This window comes from Amblyomma mixtum, chromosome 2, assembly GCF_055824585.1.
Source record: "Amblyomma mixtum isolate Tamu chromosome 2, ASM5582458v1, whole genome shotgun sequence".
Classification (NCBI taxonomy): Eukaryota; Metazoa; Arthropoda; class Arachnida; order Ixodida; family Ixodidae; genus Amblyomma; species Amblyomma mixtum.
In genome coordinates, this window is record NC_143013.1 from 201,178,667 (window position 1) to 201,198,059 (window position 19,393).

General features: G+C 49.7%; 1 protein-coding gene across 1 annotated transcript; it reads right to left on the bottom strand.

Moving 5' to 3' along the window:
• Positions 1-1,014: 1,014 nt before the first annotated feature.
• Positions 1,015-14,251, bottom strand: LOC149362227 (uncharacterized). Its single transcript, XM_089568243.1, has 4 exons — positions 14,125-14,251; positions 6,858-7,050; positions 2,998-3,092; positions 1,015-1,218 (listed from the first exon to the last, which is right to left on the bottom strand). The coding sequence occupies exons 1-4, from the start codon at positions 14,245-14,247 to the stop codon at positions 1,015-1,017; spliced, it is 615 nt and encodes a 204-aa protein (XP_089424369.1). The 5' UTR covers positions 14,248-14,251.
• Positions 14,252-19,393: the final 5,142 nt, after the last annotated feature.

Sequence of the window (19,393 nt, forward strand, 5' to 3'; positions counted from 1 at the left end):
GCGAGGTTATTGACTTTGGCACTGACACAGTAGTAAGTCAGACTGGCGGATTTTAAAGATGAGGGCTCAAGGTATAGTTTTATCACGCTGGCTGAGTTCTTTCTATCAGCGCGCATGCTGCCACTGCTCTTTCGTCTTTGATTAGTCCAACTAAAAAAAAAGTGACAAATGATAATATAGACATTTTAGAGTGATGCTTTTCTATGATGCTTTTTATTTCATAGTTTCTTGTTTTTTTGCCACATCCCATTAGCTCAAAGTTGCGCCAGTTAATTCGGTGTCACTTGGCTAGCTTTATGACTCGCTAAAAATTTTGTTGCATTTTGCACATTTCGCCTTGGTGAGCCGGCTTGAATCAGCCGAGGACGCACATCGCAGAAGTGATCCGCTGCTCCCGCGTGCTCACTTTCGCTAGCGCTTTCTCTCTCTCCGCACACTCCGCTCGCTTGGGGCACGACTGTTCGTGTACCTTCGTCTCCGCCGATGCAGATTATAGACTCGGCGGTTACGCAGAGACACACGCCGGCATTTTCGCCTAATTCTAATCACTCTGCTTACGCATTAAAAAACGACCTTCAGTTGGCTCTAATCCTTTGGCTCTAAACCTTCACCCCGAGGAGGAAGCACCGGTGCGAAAGTGGAGAGTGCAATGTAGAAATTGCGATGAGATGAAGAACATGAACTTGAAGAGACTGTTGTCTAGCATGGTGGTGATACGACAAGGGTGATGAGGTGGGGAGCGTGAACTTGAAAGTACTGTTGCGAATGCCCGTGAAATACTTATAACTGTTGTCCAGGCTTGTCCAACAGTTATACACACATTTCGCAGGCATGCGGAACAGTATTTCGGAGGATCCCCCTCAACTCTTGACTTTTATCTGTGCTAACAGTTGGGCTACTAATAATGTTTTGTGTACTGTTGTAGTTCTTCCAGAAATGGCTAAATATTTGGACGCAACGAACGAAAGGAAAGCTGGGGCACTGGCTGCCATGCAAGCTCATTCACTCAATGCCTTACTTCTCAGCTGCGGCCTGCGCGAGAACAGATCGCGTGGACAGGTCGACGGCCTTGGGTGTGCCCGTCGTTCCGCTGCTCATATTCACAAGGAGGACATCGTCGGAGCAGGCACTATCAGTGGCAACAAACTCTAGTTCGGCCATAGAATGAAAGCGCATGATGTCTGTGTATCCTGGAACATCTCCGACAGAAAGCCAGTCCTGCAAGTGAAAAGAAGTAGGCATTATAAAGAGACCGATACCGACTTTTAGCTGCATACCGACTGTAGTTCCTCATTAACATTTTTTTTGAAGCTGCCGTGGTCATTCGGGTGCAGGCGCAATGCTGCATAACACTGAGGCAGCGGTAACCCATAAGCGTGAAAGATTGGCGCCTTAACGGGAATGGAGGCGATGGAGGCAAAATGCTAGACGCCCGCGCACTGTGCTGCGATAGTGCATGTAAAAGAACCCCAGGTGGTCGAAATTATCCGGAGCTCTCCATTACGGCGTCCCTCATAGCTGGCGTCGCTTTGGGACGATCAACTCCATAAACGAAACCAAAATTAATTAAAAGTTATGACAAGGCGTAGCGGTAACCCGCTGTCATAGTCAAATGATAATTAAGTGCCCCGTAATTTTTTATTTTAATGCTATAGACTGAATGTTAAAAGGCATTGCAAGCGTCGTGAACCATTTACGTTTTCTTCGCTAAAGCTGAAGATGAAGATAGGGAAAACAAACTGATCCTTCTATTAGCCGACAACTCCCTCCCCGTCTTTGTAATTATTATAAAAACCTCTGAAGCAGTGGGAGGCAGCTTGTTGACACAATCCCGCTTTTGGTCTCGACTAAAATGTTTAAAAATGGCGTCTGTTTCGCTTTACTCGCTGATAACGATCTATGCGAGCTCTTCAACTGAAGCATGCAACCGTGCCCAATGGAAAGAGTACCCTGCCGTTTGCATGACCTCAATCCAGTGCGATAGTGTAGAAAGTGGCACCGTTTGAGTTGAAAGGCGTCCCTTGCCTTTCCCTTGACTGAGCTGGAATTCTCCACTGGCTATCATCATCATCATCAGCCTGACTACGCCCACTGCAGGGCAAAGGCCTCTCCCATGTCTCTCCAATTAACTCTGTCCTTCGCCAGCCGCGGACACCATATTCCCGCAAAGTTCTAAGCCGGAGCTCCCAGATTCGAACCCGGCCGCGGCGGCTGCTTTTCGACAGAGGCGAAACCCAAAGGCGCCCGTATGCTGCGGGATGTCACTGCATGTTAAAGATCTCCAGGTGGTGGAAATTATTCCGGAGCCCTCCACTACGGCACCTATTTCCCAATTTCTGCACGTTAAAGATCCCTACGTGGTGGAAATTATTCCGGAGCCCTCTACAAGGGCACCTAATTTTCAATTTCTTATTTCACTTCCAACTTCCGCCCTTCCCTTACGGCGTGGTTCATCATTACCCAACAGGGCTAGACTTTGTTGCCATAGAGACGGTGCTTGCTACTCTCCCGTTTGTCTTGAAACGTTCCTTGACGCAGTTCAGGAATGCCACGAATGAGTGACTGCAGGGGCACAACAAAGAAAAAGCAGCTGCGCTCACGAAGAGGAAATAATGGCCAAGGTTATGAAATGCGGAGAATAAACAACCGATGGGCCCTTTGGGTGACGGAGTGATTTTCGAGAGAAGTAAAACGTAGCAGGGGGCGAGATAGTCACGTGTGCGCAAGATATTACAGTGTTCATGGAGAGACGGTGACCGCATGCAGCTGGCACAGGACAGGGTTCTTTATAGCACTTGGGAAAGGCTTCTCTCCTGCATTCAGTATTTTTAGGCTGAAGACGATGGCGGGTGTTAGGTAGTGTTATTACAAAATTTCTTAGTTAGAACGTTTATAGGAAGTTGTTTTAAAGGTATTTTTTCTTGTATAAACGAGCTCTGTCGCATTTATTTTTTAGCATACCTAGAATTCGCAAACGTAAATTCGGCTGACCCTTACCTTAATGCCCAGACTCTGGTCAGATCTCGGAACCTGAGAAGCACAGACCGCATCTGTGAGGATGTGGGTGACGCCCGCATTGCGCAAGTAGGCAGCTGCGAAGGAAACAAACGCTTTGAGGTTGCGGAGAAAATTGCCGCTAGTTGAGAACGAGGCGATGTATTTATCTGACAAAGGTCTTTGCACTCGGTGCACTGCAGGCACCGATGCGTGGGTTCAGGTGTTCGCGCACCACAAATGGCTGGAAAGTGGAGCGCCACATGAAATTTTTGCGGTGAAAGAGAGCCTTGCAAGTCTTTGAATCTTACTTGCGCTTAGCACACACATTTTGCCGGGTCACAGGCGAGCACTCTGAACATCGTGGCTCTGTCTCGGAACGACTTGCAACGGCTGCAATGTTTGGCTCGCACCCATAAGACACCTTACCAGCAGCCGCAACTCCTGTCGTGGCGCTGCTTGCCTAGTGCCGATATACGTCTCTCCCATAGCAGTGTGTGTAGCTCGACCATCGTGTGATGTAAAGACACGCATCACGTATGTACAATATTTGTGCTTGACGTTGCCGGTACGAAATCGCACCCATCGCAGTTGTCATGAGATCGCGCCGTTAGAGCAGTGGCGAAAGAAACCCTGGGGAGTGTCTAACTTGGTGCGTGTTGCAGCCCTCTCCGCTTTTCTCGCCGGCGCGGCGCCAACAGAATCTTGTCCGCACGCGCCGTCGAAAAATAGAGAAGACTTAAATAAATTCCACTCATTGCTGACGGATAGGGCGTAGTCTTGAGCGTTCTGACTCATGCCCTCTCCCCTTCTTTCACGCGCCGGCGGCGGCGCATCGCAATTATTGTCCTGTGCAGCCAATTTCCCTAATTTAAATCTGACTAAGCGTCCCTGCTAATGCGTTTTTTTTAATCCACCGCTGAAGGTAAGAGGAGTCAACTAACACGAGGAACGCTTTTCAGGCAGTCGCCTGGCAGCTTTGCTTTCGCTTTTATTTTGTTTTGTTTTTTTATGTTTGTGCACAGCGCCGGTCCTGTTGTATTCTTTTTCGTTGTCCTTTCGTTTAGCGCTGTTTTTTCCAAGAAGCATAAATAGATCAAGTAAGAGACAACATAGCTGAAAATTTGGCCCACGGGAATAAAAATACGCGTGCACTCTTTGTTTTCGTCGATCACTACGTGTCACTCCGCCGATGGCACAACGGCAAGCCGACACGGGACTGGCTGCAAGGCACTCCACGCGTTGGTTGACTCCCGCCACCGTCAGCGATGAGTTCAAAGAAAAAATGCAGGAGCCGGGACATTTAATCCGATTTAAATTTGGGGAACCGGCAGCATAAGAAAGTAATTCCAAGTTTCTAAGGATGCTCGAAGCGCGCAGATCGAGTTCCCGCGGTAAAAAGACGAGTTCAAATTTCTCTTTAGTGCACTGTAAAGTCCACTGAGGGCTGATATACAGGGTCTGTCACCTAAGGCTTTACGCCATTTTTGAAAGACAGGCTTTTTCAGTTAGAAGAGCACTTTTTTCGGCACAGCATTGTCAGCGGTGTAGCACATCAGAATACAGATAAGATGTGGTATCTACCAGGTAGGTTAATCGAAATTGAATCTTTAACTTTTTAACTATTACACTTAGGCTCCCTAATTAGTGAGCGACGGGAAGCGTACGGTATATAATATCGATATCAGTTTTTAGAATTTCGAAAACGCAGTTACCCTCGGCGCTGTGGCATTAGAAATTGTGGCTACATCGCGCCAATATATATGTGCTTTCGAGAAGCCATGTGTTTTGCCATGTTTTTGTGCTTTGCTTTTTTGTTTTGCTGTGTAGATTGTTTGATAGCAGTTCGTGTTCATCCGAGAGGGTTTTCTGTATGGTGGCTATTTCTCTGGTGAATTCAGTGATGGTTTTCGGTTGATTGCGGAGGAGTGCCTCTTTAGAACCACGCATTAAAAGCTCCACCTTCTTCTCTTCAGTCATGTCAGGATCGATACGCCGAAAAAGGCGCTTCATGTCTTCTACGTACGTGGTCACTGTGCCATTCGGTTGCTGGATGCGTGACTGTAGAAGCAGCTGAGCTCTTTTTTCCGGTTGATGCTTGTGAATGCCGTCAGGAGCTCCCGCTTGAGTGATTCCCCTGTCGCCAGGGAAGCTTCTTGGTTTTCGAATCAAATTTTGGTTGGACCTTCCAGGGCGAAGAAAACGTGGCTTACTTTTGTCTGGTCATATCAACTGTTGAATACGAGGACATGGTCAAACTCTTCCAGCCATTCCTCAGGCCCCTCGCTCGCTGAACCGTTGAACGTGGGCGGCAGTCGGGGCTGGTGCAAAATAATGGCGGCTGGTGTCGTAGCCAGTGCTGACGTCGTTATTGAGGAGTCCTTCTTTGGTCGCGTCCGGTCCGGTAATAGTCCGAACTCTGGTGGACACTTCTGGAGACGACGGCTGCTTCGCCCTTCATCTTCGGTTGGGGCGGCTTTTTCGGCCTCCTCGTGATCTTCATCGAGGCGGCTCTGGATGCTTTGGCGGCTCCCAAGGGGTGAGGGCGACAGGGACATCCGTTAGCACCTCCACCAAATGTCACGAAGTGGTGACTGCAGTCGGGTGGACAGGCAGACAGTTAAAATGGCTTCTAAACAAAAACCCTTTATTTGGGCTGACTTGCGCCCGCAAAGGACTGAATGAGTCGCCGGCCGCTTAGCAACAAGCGTGCACGATGGTCATCGAGCCGTATGCTCGCCACTCTCTACCGTTCTCATTTTAAAACTGATAGCTAATTTTCGAGATAAAGAATGGAAAGTTAGTGGAACACTCTGGAACAACGTTGAATCGGCTCCCCCTGGATGCGATCAATCGAGATAAATCTGGGCGCATCTTGCATCACAAAAAAAGCGTTAAAGCGGCGTGCCGGCACCTTTGAAGAAGAAAAAAAAACAGTCACTACAAAGATACGCGGTAATATGGTGGCCTCGCAGACCCATAGACAACGCATCCATAGTTTAGTGTAGACCTTACTAAAGACCGATAGATTTGTAAAAGATATGTTCTATCAGATCCTCACCGTTTTCGTGACAGTACTTTGAATGTATTCTGGGATTGGGAGCATTTCCTTTTGTTGATATGTATGTGCGGCAGGAATGCGTTTCTTGTCAAATGTTATGCCCTAACATTTATGTTCTTGTTTTACTGCAAGTACTATTTAATTTAAGAGGAGGGTGGGATCAATTTGGAAGCCTCTACTGAGGGAGAAAATTACAGCAACTGTTTTTTGTGGGGAGAAAATCAACCCATTTCTGTCCGCCTAAACCGCGTCTGCTTAACGTCAGTTGTATCTGTCGTTCACATGTTAATAGGCTTGAGAATGTGCATGTTATTTAAAGGTAAGCGACATATAGAGAATACATAACGGACTTTGCAACTATCATGGCTATGGAATTCATTTGCACGACAAACAGGGTAGTAAAGGGTAGTAGTTAAACCTACTCTGGCTTGTGAGCGCAGCTCTTTGGCGCCCGTTCCTACGTTTCGCAGCGTCGCTATTGTCCCTCGTAAGCAGCGCCACAGAAAGGGCAGCGCGCTGCTCTAGCTGCGCGCGCTCCTGGTGCTATTTCTCCTGCACGCCCAAGCCTAAAAGCAAAGCCGCGGCCGTTCAGCACTGCGTGTTCAGCACTAGAGGATTATATTTCTTCCCATTTCTAAAGGCTGAAGGCATTTATTTTTTCTCGTTACACGTGCAACCGGTGCAAAACTTTAAATATAGCCAGCACTTGTCGCATAGCATTCATCGCCACTATATTCTCCCGAGTCGGCGCATGCGTTCACACGCTGATGCACCAGTGACATCAGTGTGCGCTCGCACTTACCTTCCGGGTAGCACAAGACAAGAGCTGCGCCGGTGCAAGCGATGCCGCACATGGCGATGAAGCCATCAACGCTGTTGCTGATGTTGATGTACACCCGGTCTCCATGGCCTAGACCGAGGCACTGAAGTCCCATTGCGCAGCGCCCCAGGCTCTCCAAGAATTCGGCGTACGAAACTGTCCTCTCACCCTCGATCTGCGCTCAAGTAAGCATTCGTGAGAATCCAACAAGCATGTGAGATCTGGTTGAAATAAAAAAAAAAACTGGTAATGGCGCAAAAACGAGGACACGGAAGGCACAGAAGGGACAAGACTTACGCCACTGCCTTCTTTGTCCTCGTTTCTTGCGCTATTACCAGTTTTTTCTTTCAACATGGACCAACGCGCCCAAACTAGAGTTTTACTTGATGTGAGGTCTCATTATGCCAGTAGAAAAGGGTACAGGGCATGAAACGGACGTGCTTCTCGAGTGGTTGTAATTAACAGTGATATGCCGAACATCAAGAACAAGAAGAGCACTTGGCCAAGGCACAAAGAAAAGCGAAAATTTACGGTTCCGGTGCCGCGCTACTGTAGAGGTAAGGGTAGAGGTGCTCGCTATTTAACGGTGCGTCAAATTGTAAATGACATTTCCACTCCTTAGATGACATTTCATCTCTTTTTTCTTACCTGTATTCCAAAACTTGCGAATCACGGTTCGGCACCGAAGCTCTCGTGCGGAATCAACGACGGATCCCGCAGCCTGATCACGGATGCGAGTTAACGCCAGTTATCTGCCGTACAAGTACCGGACAGTACAAAATCTTAACCAGTACCATCGTTTTCCCGCTTTCCGTTGCATACACAAAAAAATAATGAAAACGTCTGAAAACTGCAGTAACAACGACGAATTCAGTAACAGGCGCGTTGTCCTGCATTGTAGGAGGCTGCCATTTTGGAAGCGATGTTTGAGCATACGCAAGAAACGGGCACGCTAAACTCGGGAAATTGTGTATGTAACGCAAACGTACGTTAAGAATCGATATGAAATAGTATTTGCCGCATGCACGCTAAGAAGCACGCTATTTGTATATCCTATGATTATATCATTCTACCACTACATTCTGCAGTGTTAGATCGTCGCCTGCGAACTCACCGCAGCTTTGGTAGTGCTGCAGGGAACTGTTGAAATCAATTATAGTTAGCTGTAGAGCGGCGACGGACTGGTGTCGCTCCTGGTTAATAAAATGCACACTAAACATGACTGTGAAACTAAACAAGACGGACAAAATATCGTCGTGATCACTTCCGATGTGTTTCCTGCGCAAAAAGGCGGCAGCGTTGCTGAGAAAATCGTGAATGAAAGTACCGATACCCTTCCGCATTCCAACTGCCCGAGAAAAATGAGCCCAGTTACGTCATTTGTCTGACGTCTTCGTGATGAAGCTCTGTGAACATTCAGCGGTGCCACTCCAAAAACCGGAAACGCGGCCAGAAACAGGACATGGCATATCGGCAGGGTGCGCAATGTGCAGCCCCTTTGGTGTCCAACCGAGAGCCTTTCTCAGCTGACGGGTCCCAAAGAAAAAAGCTGCAAATAACTTGGTGCCCTGACACCGTACACTAAGACGCAACATGGCGGCGTCTGTTGAAGCAGAGGCTGCTCGCACTGCCCCCAATTCGTCGCTGCTGCTTCACAGTCTCTCACTGACGGCAAGTAAGTGGTGCGCGGATGCTTTATTGATTTGAAGAAGCCCGCTGCACACACAAGAAGAAAAGCTTCTTGGTTTGAACACCAACTTGCCTAGAGAATACGTGTTGGTTGGTCGCCGTGAGGATACGACGTAAGAACGCAGGTTGACGTATCTCGCCTAGAAAACGGTATAAAAATGGTTAAATTTCACATCATACGCCGTTACTATTGCTTATTACTGGTTTTGCAGCGAAAGCATCACTACGGCACCTCGTGCTTCTATCGCCGGGTTCCTAGTTTTGACCTTCAGCTGAGCTAGAGGTCAGACCATGCAAAAGAGGAAATTAAATTGTATCAATATGTATGACTGACAGTCGAACTCGCGGCTGAGCGAACAGATCTCCTATCTCCTTCAAGGGCCGCTCAGCGAGCCCACTAGGCTATCGCCGCATTTTTTTTTCTTTATTCCATGGAAATAGTTCCCAAAAGAAAAGTCTAAGCACGCTTACCCCACAAAACAACCGGCAAACATACCCCTGCCTGACCGCACCTTCCCACTAGGTTATCTTTTTTTTTCTTTCATGGTATTTATTTACATGGTTTTGTACACAAAGGATATATATACATATGCGTTTGTGTATACACACACACAAAAACAACTATTTACAGAGCCCCTAGGTAGGTGCCACAAGGCACGAACATAATAGTAAACATATAAATAGAAGGCCGGCAAGGATATACAGCGCATCAGGAGGGGAAACTAATCCGGTAAAAAGCCTAATTCTTTGTAAATGTCCGTTAACTGCAGCAACGTTGGGCTAAAATGAATTCTGGGCGAAACAACAGGTTCAACGTTGCGGTATTGCATGCGCGTTTTCCAAAGGCTATGAAGTCCAACCAGAAGAATCGTATCATAGGGGCTCGAGTCAGGCTGGAAAACAACAAGATAGAGCACACACTAGGAATTTAGGAGAAAATCTTTCTGTAGCGTCCTCTGCAACACATCCCAAAGCTAAATCGCGTCTTGGCAGTCTATAAAACAATGTTCAATTGTTTCAGGCACATTGCACAAGCGAAAGTTTACAGGAGACATAAAAATGTTTTTTATTATCGAGCCAAGTGTTGACAGGTAGAGTTTCGGTGTGTAATTTATAGAAAAACGTTTTGGTGCAAGGAGAAATTGGCATTTTACGCACTCGCTTTAAAACATCATGACTCATGAGCCTAAAGTAGACAGAACGTTACAGTGGGGGCGGGAAGAGCGTCCATATGAAATCCCTATACAGATTTTTGCGCGAAACAGAATATAACTACTCATTTCAAAACCGAACTGTCAAAAAACGCACGGAGGCATAAACTTCCTGCATAAAGCCTAGTAAACGAGGACGTTCAGTAAAATTAGAAGAAACTACTAAGTTCGTAAGTAGAGTCATGAAGCTGACCTGCAAGAATGCTCTAATAATCGGATGGGAACAATCACGAAAAACGAAACGGGCAACCAACTGTCTCACATACAGATGTTCTAGGCCCAGCTTCCTGCACAAACGGGCCTGGAAAGGTTATCGCGCCGCATGGCCTCAAATTTGGAAGACCAAAATAACGTCGCAAATATACGATGGAAACGCTGTATGTAATGTCTGGCGCTGTGAAGGACCTTGAGTACGTAATAAATTCTTGTTGCCAGGAAGGTGTTGCAAGCCTGGGCGCGACCAACAATTGAAAGCCGATGCGGTACAAACGTCTGAGCATAACGCTCAACGGCCGGAACTCGATCTCTCCAGTAATGCGCACTTGATTTGTAGCATAAAGTGGAACACCAAGAAATTTAGGAGGCACACAAGACTATTCTATTTAAGCTTACAGGGACGGAGTTGTGCCCCATAAACCAAACCAGAGGTCAGTACTTTTGGAGCGATTCATTTGAGCACCAGAAACGATGCCAAATCGATCTATCGTGGACAACACAACATCAATGTTGTGCTTGTAAATGCAGAAAAATGCAAGATCGTCAGCATATGCTAGCAATTCGACTCCATTACCCAAAACAGGGAACCTATGGAAAGCAGAGGAGCAATCGGACAGCCTTGCTTCACGGAAGAGTGGATTGGCACAGGGTTCGAGAGCTTGCCATTAATGATTAATCGTGTTGAACAGTTGCTGTAGCAAAGTTGCACCCCCTTAAGTACAGTAGAATCCACGTTTGCTCGCTCTAGAAGTGAAAACAGAAATGAATGGCGAACGCGGTCAAATGCTTTCGCAAAGTCAATCTGAAGCAGAGGAAGCTGCTCATGACAGCTAGAGGAATAATCAAGAATGGTCCGCGCAGTTTGAACATTACTTTTAATGGAGTGGCCTCTCAAACCGGATGTCTGATGAGATCCAATGACTACCGAAGTTCATATCCTGGTTCTCGCTTATTCACACGCATTCAGGGCCATTCTCACGCTCGCCTAGGTTGAATTTATGCATCTCTCGCTTTTGCCTCCCGAGGATTGATCTGTCACACTGTGCCAATTTCATTCTCTGATCACTGTATGGCGGTTGCTCGCCTCGGAGGCAGTGATAGACCAAACTTTAGGCCAAAATGGGCGCTTTGGAAGCTGAACTCCTCAGTAATAAATGATGAACAGTTTGCCATTCGTGTCCGCTCGCAACTGGAATCCTGTTTCTCGAGAAAGATGCCATTGTTCGCCGCTTGGGAAATGTTTAAGCAGGACTTGCGTGCTACAGCTATAGAAATTGGTTCCGTGAGGTCCTTTTACAGGGAACATCAGGAGCAGACACTCAGGAAAAATTCGTACAACCGGTATGAAATAGAATGCGAAGCACCTGGCTTATATACGGATGCATTTGCTCGTATCAAAAGTCAGTTACAAAGTTTGATGCCGAACGCTACAGGGGTGCCCGTGTTCGATCTCGTACCAAGGGTGATCTGCAATGTGAGCACCCGACACGACAGGCTTTGCTTGATGAGCGCCGTCATGCGACTGCAAAGTTTATTTCGGGGATGATGTCCAATGGCACACTAGTGTCCAATACAAATGAGATGATGACCGTATTTATAAATTACTACACAGACTTGTTTAGTGCTTCACCTGATGCGCATAATTCGGAAATTTTGGCGCATTTCATCACCTTAGTGAGCCCTTTATCAGAAGACGATTGTTCTGTTATTAGGGGCTCTTTTATGCAGGAAGAGGTGGAACATGAAATTTATAAGTTACTTGTCTCGAAAACGCCTCGTCCTGACGGCATTTCAAGCGAATTTTACAAGCTTTTAAATCTATTCTCACTCCTGTCCTGCTGCGGGTCTTCAGGGTGGGGCTAGATATACACCATTTTACGAGGAGCGGGCAGGAGAGGGAGAAATACTCTCAAACACGTGCGCTGTGGGACACCCCACTGTTGCCGCCCTCCCCTGGGCTGATAATCCGGCGCGCGGAGCAACGTCCGCGGCTGCTTAGCTACCGGTCAAGCGCGTGTTTGCGTCTGTACAGCAAAAGCAGCAATGTTGTACGAAAGACCAACGTCTTCTAGGTATCATTGTTTTATTGTCGGTTGCGGAAATAGTCGACGAAAGTAGAAAAAAACAAACGCCGCCAGTATGTACGCGCACCATGTTATGTGAAGGTCTCAGCACGTCTGCAGTGTCCATTTCTTCACCGCTTTTTCGCCGGTCCCGGGTTGCATTGGCAGTGGGCGTAGTTGTGGAACAAAAAATGCTTGCGCCAACAAAAAGCTTAAACGTTAGCGCACTTTGTGAACGATATGCAGACAAACCCACTGCCTGTGCCTAATATCGGGCGCGGAACGAAGCGCAGCGCCTGGGTTACCAAACTACAATCTGTGCAGAATTTTAAAAGATCAAGTATTTGGACGGCCTTGGCAGAGTTCTTTTAATTCAGCAGTACACTATGTGAGGACTTCACAAATTTGGCCACAACTTCGTTTCGCCGCCCCACATGATCGTCAATATCGGGAGGGAGTGGGGATCGCCACCTGAAAAAAATAAACATGTCGTTAGTGCAAAAATACTAATTTAATTTGCACAGCATGGCATGAATAGAAGCGGCGACATGAACTTTTACCCAACTGCAAAGTGAGAAAAAATGCAGCCATGGCAACGTAAGATGAAAAATACACGGCATGCGCAGGACGGTAAACCCTGCCCCGCATTGTAATAAATTATTCGACTGAAATCGCATCGAATGCAATGTAAAAAAAATCCACACTATGCATAACCGTGCCAGAGATACAACAAACGCAGCTACTTGAGCAGTGCCCCTACCCGATTGAGATTGGAATTCTCAACACAGGTGCGGCGATTCTGCCTGTCAGTAAGTGGTAATAGCGTTCCATTAGCGTACCAACCTATTAGATCGTGTAAATGCACATTTTCTGGTATTTGTGCACCAGTGAGTACTGGCGGGAGCGGAGAAGGCGAGAATGCGAATTGCTTTCAGTCAACTGGCTTGTATCGCTCGTAGTACGAACAGCCCTACGCAAGCGGCAGGAGGGGCCGAATTTCAATTTCATCGCGCTTATCTCCGCAAACATACATTCTAATCATCTGAAGTGGATTCGTTTCGGTCATGTACTCGCTGTTTCCAAAATGTTCAGTTTGTAAACGGGGTACTCTGTCGCAAGCTCAGCATCTAAACTGTCTCACTCGCCATGTCCAAGCAGGCAGCGAAAGCGTTCATGAAAAACTGCGCTCCACGAAAAACTGGATATTCACGGCTCTCCGCGATCTTGTGTTTCAACACATTTTGCTTTCGTTTTTCTAACATGCAACACCGTGCCGCATTCGCCCTAGAGGCAACCGGCGACAAAAAAGCACGCGTGAACTGCGAGCATGGCACTCACCGATGCTGATCGTTCGCTGCGTCGAGGAATGGTCGCTTGCTCCCAGTTGGCTATTGCAGGAGCTAATGGCATAGCACACACGAGGATGGACACGAGGCGAACGCCCATCCAAATTTTCTAGGCTTGGCAGGAATAAAACGGGCGAATGACACTTTCAGAGACCGCACGCTGCTTCGTCTGCAGCCCACCGGCTGCAAATTATCAGTCCAAGATGGCGTCGGCGGTAGGCGGCGCTCGAATAAAACAAACATGGCGGCGCCCAGGTATCGAAACTAAAATCATGTATAGGAGCCCTTCCTCAGTCTTTTACAAAAAGCCACACAGTGCTAATTCCGAAAACTACTGATGAAGGAAAACTGCGCTCCGTAGAAGATTATAGGCCCATTACATTGGTAAATGTGTATTACAAAAATTTTGCTAAAGTCTTGTCAAATCGCCTGCAATTCACAATATCGGTACTAGGCTATCGCCGCAGCCAACACGCCTCGTGTTAAACTGCACCACAATCTCGCGGTTTGCATCAGATAGCGTCGTCTTCATCAACTCCCATCTGCTCCGTCCCGCGGCAACTAATGTTTCCAAAATCAAGGACGAACCTAGTTTGCGTGAGATGTGAGTTCGAGGTGAAACCACGAAAAAAAGAAAAAAAAATTAAATAAATATCCATGTCTGGGAGTCGAACCACTAGCTACGATGACGGCTAAATTTTGGGAATGTTCAGCGTCAGCTTACCAAGGCAGTCTTGTGCTTGTATGCGTCGGCGCTTTCTTGAAAGAAGTCGAATACTGTTCCTGACCGCATGGATGGTGCAGGGAACGGAGAATGTATGACGCCCTCTTCCACTGTGGTCTTCATCTGATAGCCTATCGAAGAAGGTGAAACTGCTTTTCAGATAGTTCTAGGCATTAGTACTTCGCTAAAAAACACACACATAGATCGTCTGCAGATGTTATTAGGGTCAATGAAACGCGCATAATCTAGATCTATATCTTTAGTGTGAGAACAGCGTCTTACTTTGATAACTGAGCTTGCCAGGATTGAATTATTCCGAATGCTTCTTGCGTGGCTTTGGGTGCAATGATTGCTAGTGATTAACTCTTCAGTTCAAATTATTGCGTGATCTTGCCATCAAGCATTCATGGGCAAGGCCGCCGGCACACGGCTGTGTAACTTTATGAAGTTTATTTGCAATGGCTTATCTCGAATGGTCGCAGCCACGCTCAACTCCTGCTAAGCTGTTGGAGACTGTCGTAGTTACTTTGGGCATCTTGCATCGAAAGTGCTTTGAGAGCTTTAACGGCGTACTGATGACAATTGTATGATGTTTGTTTTGTTAGAAGAATCCTATAGTTTGGAATTTCGTGGCTTTGTTGCCGCTTGTCCGGCAGCGAAAGATGCATTTGTTGCTAGCAGACGTGGATCCTAAGATTAAAAACGCGTTCCCGCCTCTAAGTTTCAAACACGGGACTAAATAATGACAAATACCCGAAAACATACGTAAACCGACGTAAACGTAGAAAACGCGGCGAGCGGTGTAGTCTACGAGCAGCCGAAATGGAAACTGCCGCCGGTCAGACGTTGAAGGCCACTATGAGCCGTCGCTACAGTCATTTTGTTCATGCTAGCACCAGCGCTACGATGGATGCCGTCCCCGATACCGACAACGAAGATCTCGCCAAGAACTGCTACTTGCAAGCATGCGATGCTTTTGAGGGCTGGCGCGGCAGGTGTGGTAAGATAGTGGGAGCGCCGAGGAGTCGACCGCAAGCCAAGCTACTGGTGCGGTAGCTGTCACCACCGCCATGAATGATGAGTTGAGACTGGTACGTACAAACATATTTAAATTCTGTAATAATAGCAATTGCAGCGCTGGTTATGCAGCCCAGAGTCTTGATACATTGAAGAAGGAAACATACCGAGCGGTGAGGTTGCACACGTGGAGGCTTGAACAACATTAGCTAACCACAGGCGGTTTCCTCGTCGGAAGTGCGTGCCGCGGCATGAACTTCGTCCGAGGAGCGCTTAGACGGGCACTTGGGGTTATTCTGGTGCTCCGCACTCGTAAATCGATTCGCGTCAAAAACGCGAGTACGCGACCACTAAAACACTAGAACTTAGCTGGCAGCTCGTTGCGCCGCAAAGTGTAGGTTTTCTTTGACTTTCCACATTAAGGTTGTCTTTTTTTCTCTCTTCCTCAAATGATAAAGGTGCACTAGTTACCTCAAATCAAAACTTACATTGTGGGAATCCTTGCTTTCCGCCGTCGCCTTTGCGCGACTGTGCCGGCCTCCCGCGTTGTTTCTCCTCTTTCCCTTGCTCCCGCCTCAGGCGGTGGAGAGGCGGCTGGGTGACTAATAACTGTCATTTAGCCACAGCTCCGCCCCGGCTCCCCAAGGGCCTTTGCCATTGGCGCCTTTTGGCGGGAATCCGGTACCCGTTTTGGCGGCCGCGCACCCCGCGACCGTCCGAGCGGGGCCCAGAGAGAGATCCCTCCGAGACAGCGTAAGGTGCGTACGTTACTGTTTGTCCGTGCCGGCCTTTGTTGTTCGGACCAGTGCTTACTCGAGCTCGCCCCCACGTGTCCTCTGACCTGCAGCGGCTCGAGCCTGTCCAGCGGGGTCCAGCGACCTCCGACAGGCGTACCTTGCGTTGATTGCCCACTCTCTCTCGCAACCGGCCCAACGGTCGACACGAGAGAGAGATCACAGCACTGCCGCGGGGACATTCTCCTGCAGCGGCGTGTTAGCGGCGCGCATTGCTCGAGTCGCCTCGTGCGCGCAGCGGAGCCTTGCTCCTCACGCGCCCCGGGACGGGGTGACTATTGAGTGTGTGTGTATCAGCTGGAGGACGACGTGAATAAACGTCTCCTTTGTGAACTTGGAGGCCTATTTCTTTGCGGCGAATCGCTCTCCTCCCAGCGGAGGTTGAGTGCGCTGCATCGGTGTCCCAGGGTGTGTGTGGTGACGGCTGATCGGGGCCCTTGGCTCGCGCGAAGCTCGAACCCGCGGTGGGTGGTGGCCTGTGTCCACTTAGAAACCCACAACTGGCGCCCAACGTGCTAAGTCATTGGCTCTTACGCCTTTGATGGCACATTAGCCGAGCAGGTCGCCTTGCCGATCACGCTTGCGCACCATGTCTACCACCCCCAGCGGGGCACTCGGCAGCTACATGTCGGCTCCCTACGGAGTTGTAGCGTCGTTTGATCCGCTGGCTGCTGTTCCTTCGAACAGCCAGACACCGTGGTTGGCCCCGGCCCCCATTGGGGTTTACGGCGGCACAACCCAAAATGTCGACCACGCGGCTCCCATTGGAGCTGTATCGGGAGCACCCAGCGGTGCATCCGCTGGTCACATGCCTCAGCTGTGCATGCTTTCCGCCCAGTGCGAAAGCAGTTCGTGTCACGCTGCCGCAACCGGCAGTTTCGAAAAGCAGCAGCCGTGCCCCGCGAGCAGTCAATTCTGCTTTGGGAACGGCGAGGCGCTGGCCCGGTTCCCTGTGGAAACCGCGCCGCTCATCGAACTAGGAGCCTTGCCTCCCTCGTTCGTGCAGCCCGCCCAAGCCTCCACTGAGGCAGGGGCGCAGTCGCTGAGGCCGGGGCTCTATTGAGCCAGATGCGGAGAAACTTCGAGCCATACTCGAATTTCCCGCGCCCAAGGACGTACGCGGCCTGCGCCGTTGGGTGGGAATGGCCACCTTTTATCGTCCTTTGCCCGCGTGCAGGCACCCTTGACCAAGCTCTTGGGAAAGACTGCCGCGTGGCGATGGGAGCCCGAGCAAGAGCGATCCTTTCGCCTCCTGTCTAGTGCCATTGCCGAGACAGCGCAGCTCAGGCTACCCGACCTGACCAGACAGTTCGTAGTCCAGACTGATGCGAGCGATCTGGGTTTAGGAGCAGTTCTCCTACAGGAATTCGATGGCGTGCTGCAACCGCTGGCCTTTGCCAGCCGCTCCTTACTGCCCTCGGAGAGGAATTATTCCGTGACCGAGAAGGAGTGCCTCGCCATCGTGTTTGCACTGCGCAAATTCGACGTCTACCTTGATGGAACGGAATTCGTGGTGCAGACAGACCACAGTGCGCTCAGTTGGCTGATGCGGCTCCGCGAGCCTGCGGGTCGGCTGGCGCGCTGGGCTATTCTGATACAGCATTACGACTTTTCCGTGCAGTATCGAAAGGGGAGCACGAACGTGGTAGCTGACGCGCTATCCCGTGTCCCACTCGCCAACGGCGCCTTGACGCCTGTAAGCGGAGGGGGCGAAACAGCGGACAAGCCGCCGGGCGGCAAGGAGGGGGAGCCCGCAAACGGGTTAACCCATTCCGCTAACCAGGCAAGCAGCGCTTCGCAAAGCGGACGAGAGGCAAAGCTCTTCGTGAGCGCCTCGGAGGTGCCGACGCGAACGGAAATTTTGGCTGCAAACCTGAGTGGGGACGAGACCAGGCTCCCCTCTGGGATGACTGGAATCGTTTTCAGCCCTAAAGAGCTACTGAAAGCCCAGCAAAATGACCCCTTTTGTCGCGAGGTGAGCGACGGTCTCAGGGAGACGGAGCGCCGTGACGCTACTGGTATTGTAGCGGGCACAGGGGGGGGGGGGGGGGGGGGGCAGAAGCCAGCGTGTGTCGCGGCTAACCCCGGGGATTCATATTTGCTGGACCATGACGGGCTCGTGCTGAAATACATAGCCACCGATGACGAGTCCATCGACCCGTTCAAGGTGGTTATCCCCAAAAGTCTGAGAGGTGCACTGTTGAGATTCTCTCATGACGAACCACTGGCCGGTCATCTGAGTGGCTCCAAAGTTTTTGCAAAACTGAGTCATTCGGTGACGTGGCCCGGCATGAAGCGTGACATTTTCCGCTATTGCCGTTCCTGCCATGTCTGTCAAGCGGTGAAGTCACGGGGCGGCAAGCCGCCTGGAATGATGAAACCGATTGACAGTGTGCGTCCGTGGCAGATGGCCACCTGCGATTTGATGGGGCCTTTCCCCAGGAGCAAGCAGGGGTTCATAGACCTGAAGGCCTACGCGTCACGGTCTGACGAGCTTGCGCCGGTACCCATTGGTATCAAAGGCAAGCGCAAAGGCACAACTGGTGCTGCGGAACGCAAGCGTACGGAGCACCGGTACAATCTGAGGCGACGGTCACCGGTGTGATTGATGCCGGACGGCGGACTCTTCCGCAACCGAAGGCACGCAGCCTCAGCTAGCTTGCGAGCTTTCTCGTCAGGCCCTACCCAGGCGAAGCACGGTGTGTTATTTTTTTTTGTTTTGTTTTGGCAGCATGATCAGCTCCAGCCTTGTGTGTTTATCTATTTATTTATTTGTTTTGCTTGAGTCAGTTTCTAGCCACTTTCGGTTCCTGCTGGTTCGTCTGTTTTTGTTCTAACGTACCGAGATGTACATAGGCAAACTTCAGCCCGCTCCTGCTTGCTCTTATCTGCTCGAAGGAATAGATTGGGTGTCGTTTGTACAGCGCGCCTTTTCTCATTTCCGGCCCGACTGTGGGCGGCTGGCTCGTTAAGGAGCCGTGTGTCGCGGTGCGCGAGTTTTGTGCGGCCCGTATGGAGGGGAAGTTGGCGGGGCGTTTGGGGCGATGGGGGGCGGAAAGTGCACCCTTTGACCCTCGCCGCGGCGCCTCTGGACGCTTCTGATGAGGAGATCGTTGTCGCCGACCAGCGTCCGCGCACTTGCCGGTGTATGCGTGGTTGTGGCTGTGACTGTGTGCGCGCGTAACCATGAGCCAAGGCGACGCCTGTGAGTTGTGCCGTTGTGTTCTTCTGCGTGAGCGCGAGGATGAGAAGGACCCCTCGCTGTGGCCAAGGTTACACATGAGGACGCCGCCGAACGTCCTCACCCGTTTGAGCCGGCGTGAAGGGGGTGCACTAACTCTCTTGTGCCGAACGTGATGTCGTGTCCAAGGGCGCGAGGTCAGGGCTCTGCCGCGGCCCCGTCGTCATCAACGCACCCTACATCAACGGAAAGAAGACCGCCATCAGTCATCGGCCCT

Coding starts and splice junctions, on each gene's coding strand:
- LOC149362227 (XM_089568243.1), bottom strand. CDS start 14,247: ATGAAGACCACAGTGGAAGAGGGCGTCATACATTCTCCGTTCCCTGCA. Junction 7,051..14,124: donor ACAAGCACAAGACTGCCTTG/GTAAGCTGACGC, acceptor ACTTGAGCGCAG/ATCGAGGGTGAGAGGACAGT. Junction 1,219..2,997: donor ACCAGAGTCTGGGCATTAAG/GTAAGGGTCAGC, acceptor TTTCACTTGCAG/GACTGGCTTTCTGTCGGAGA.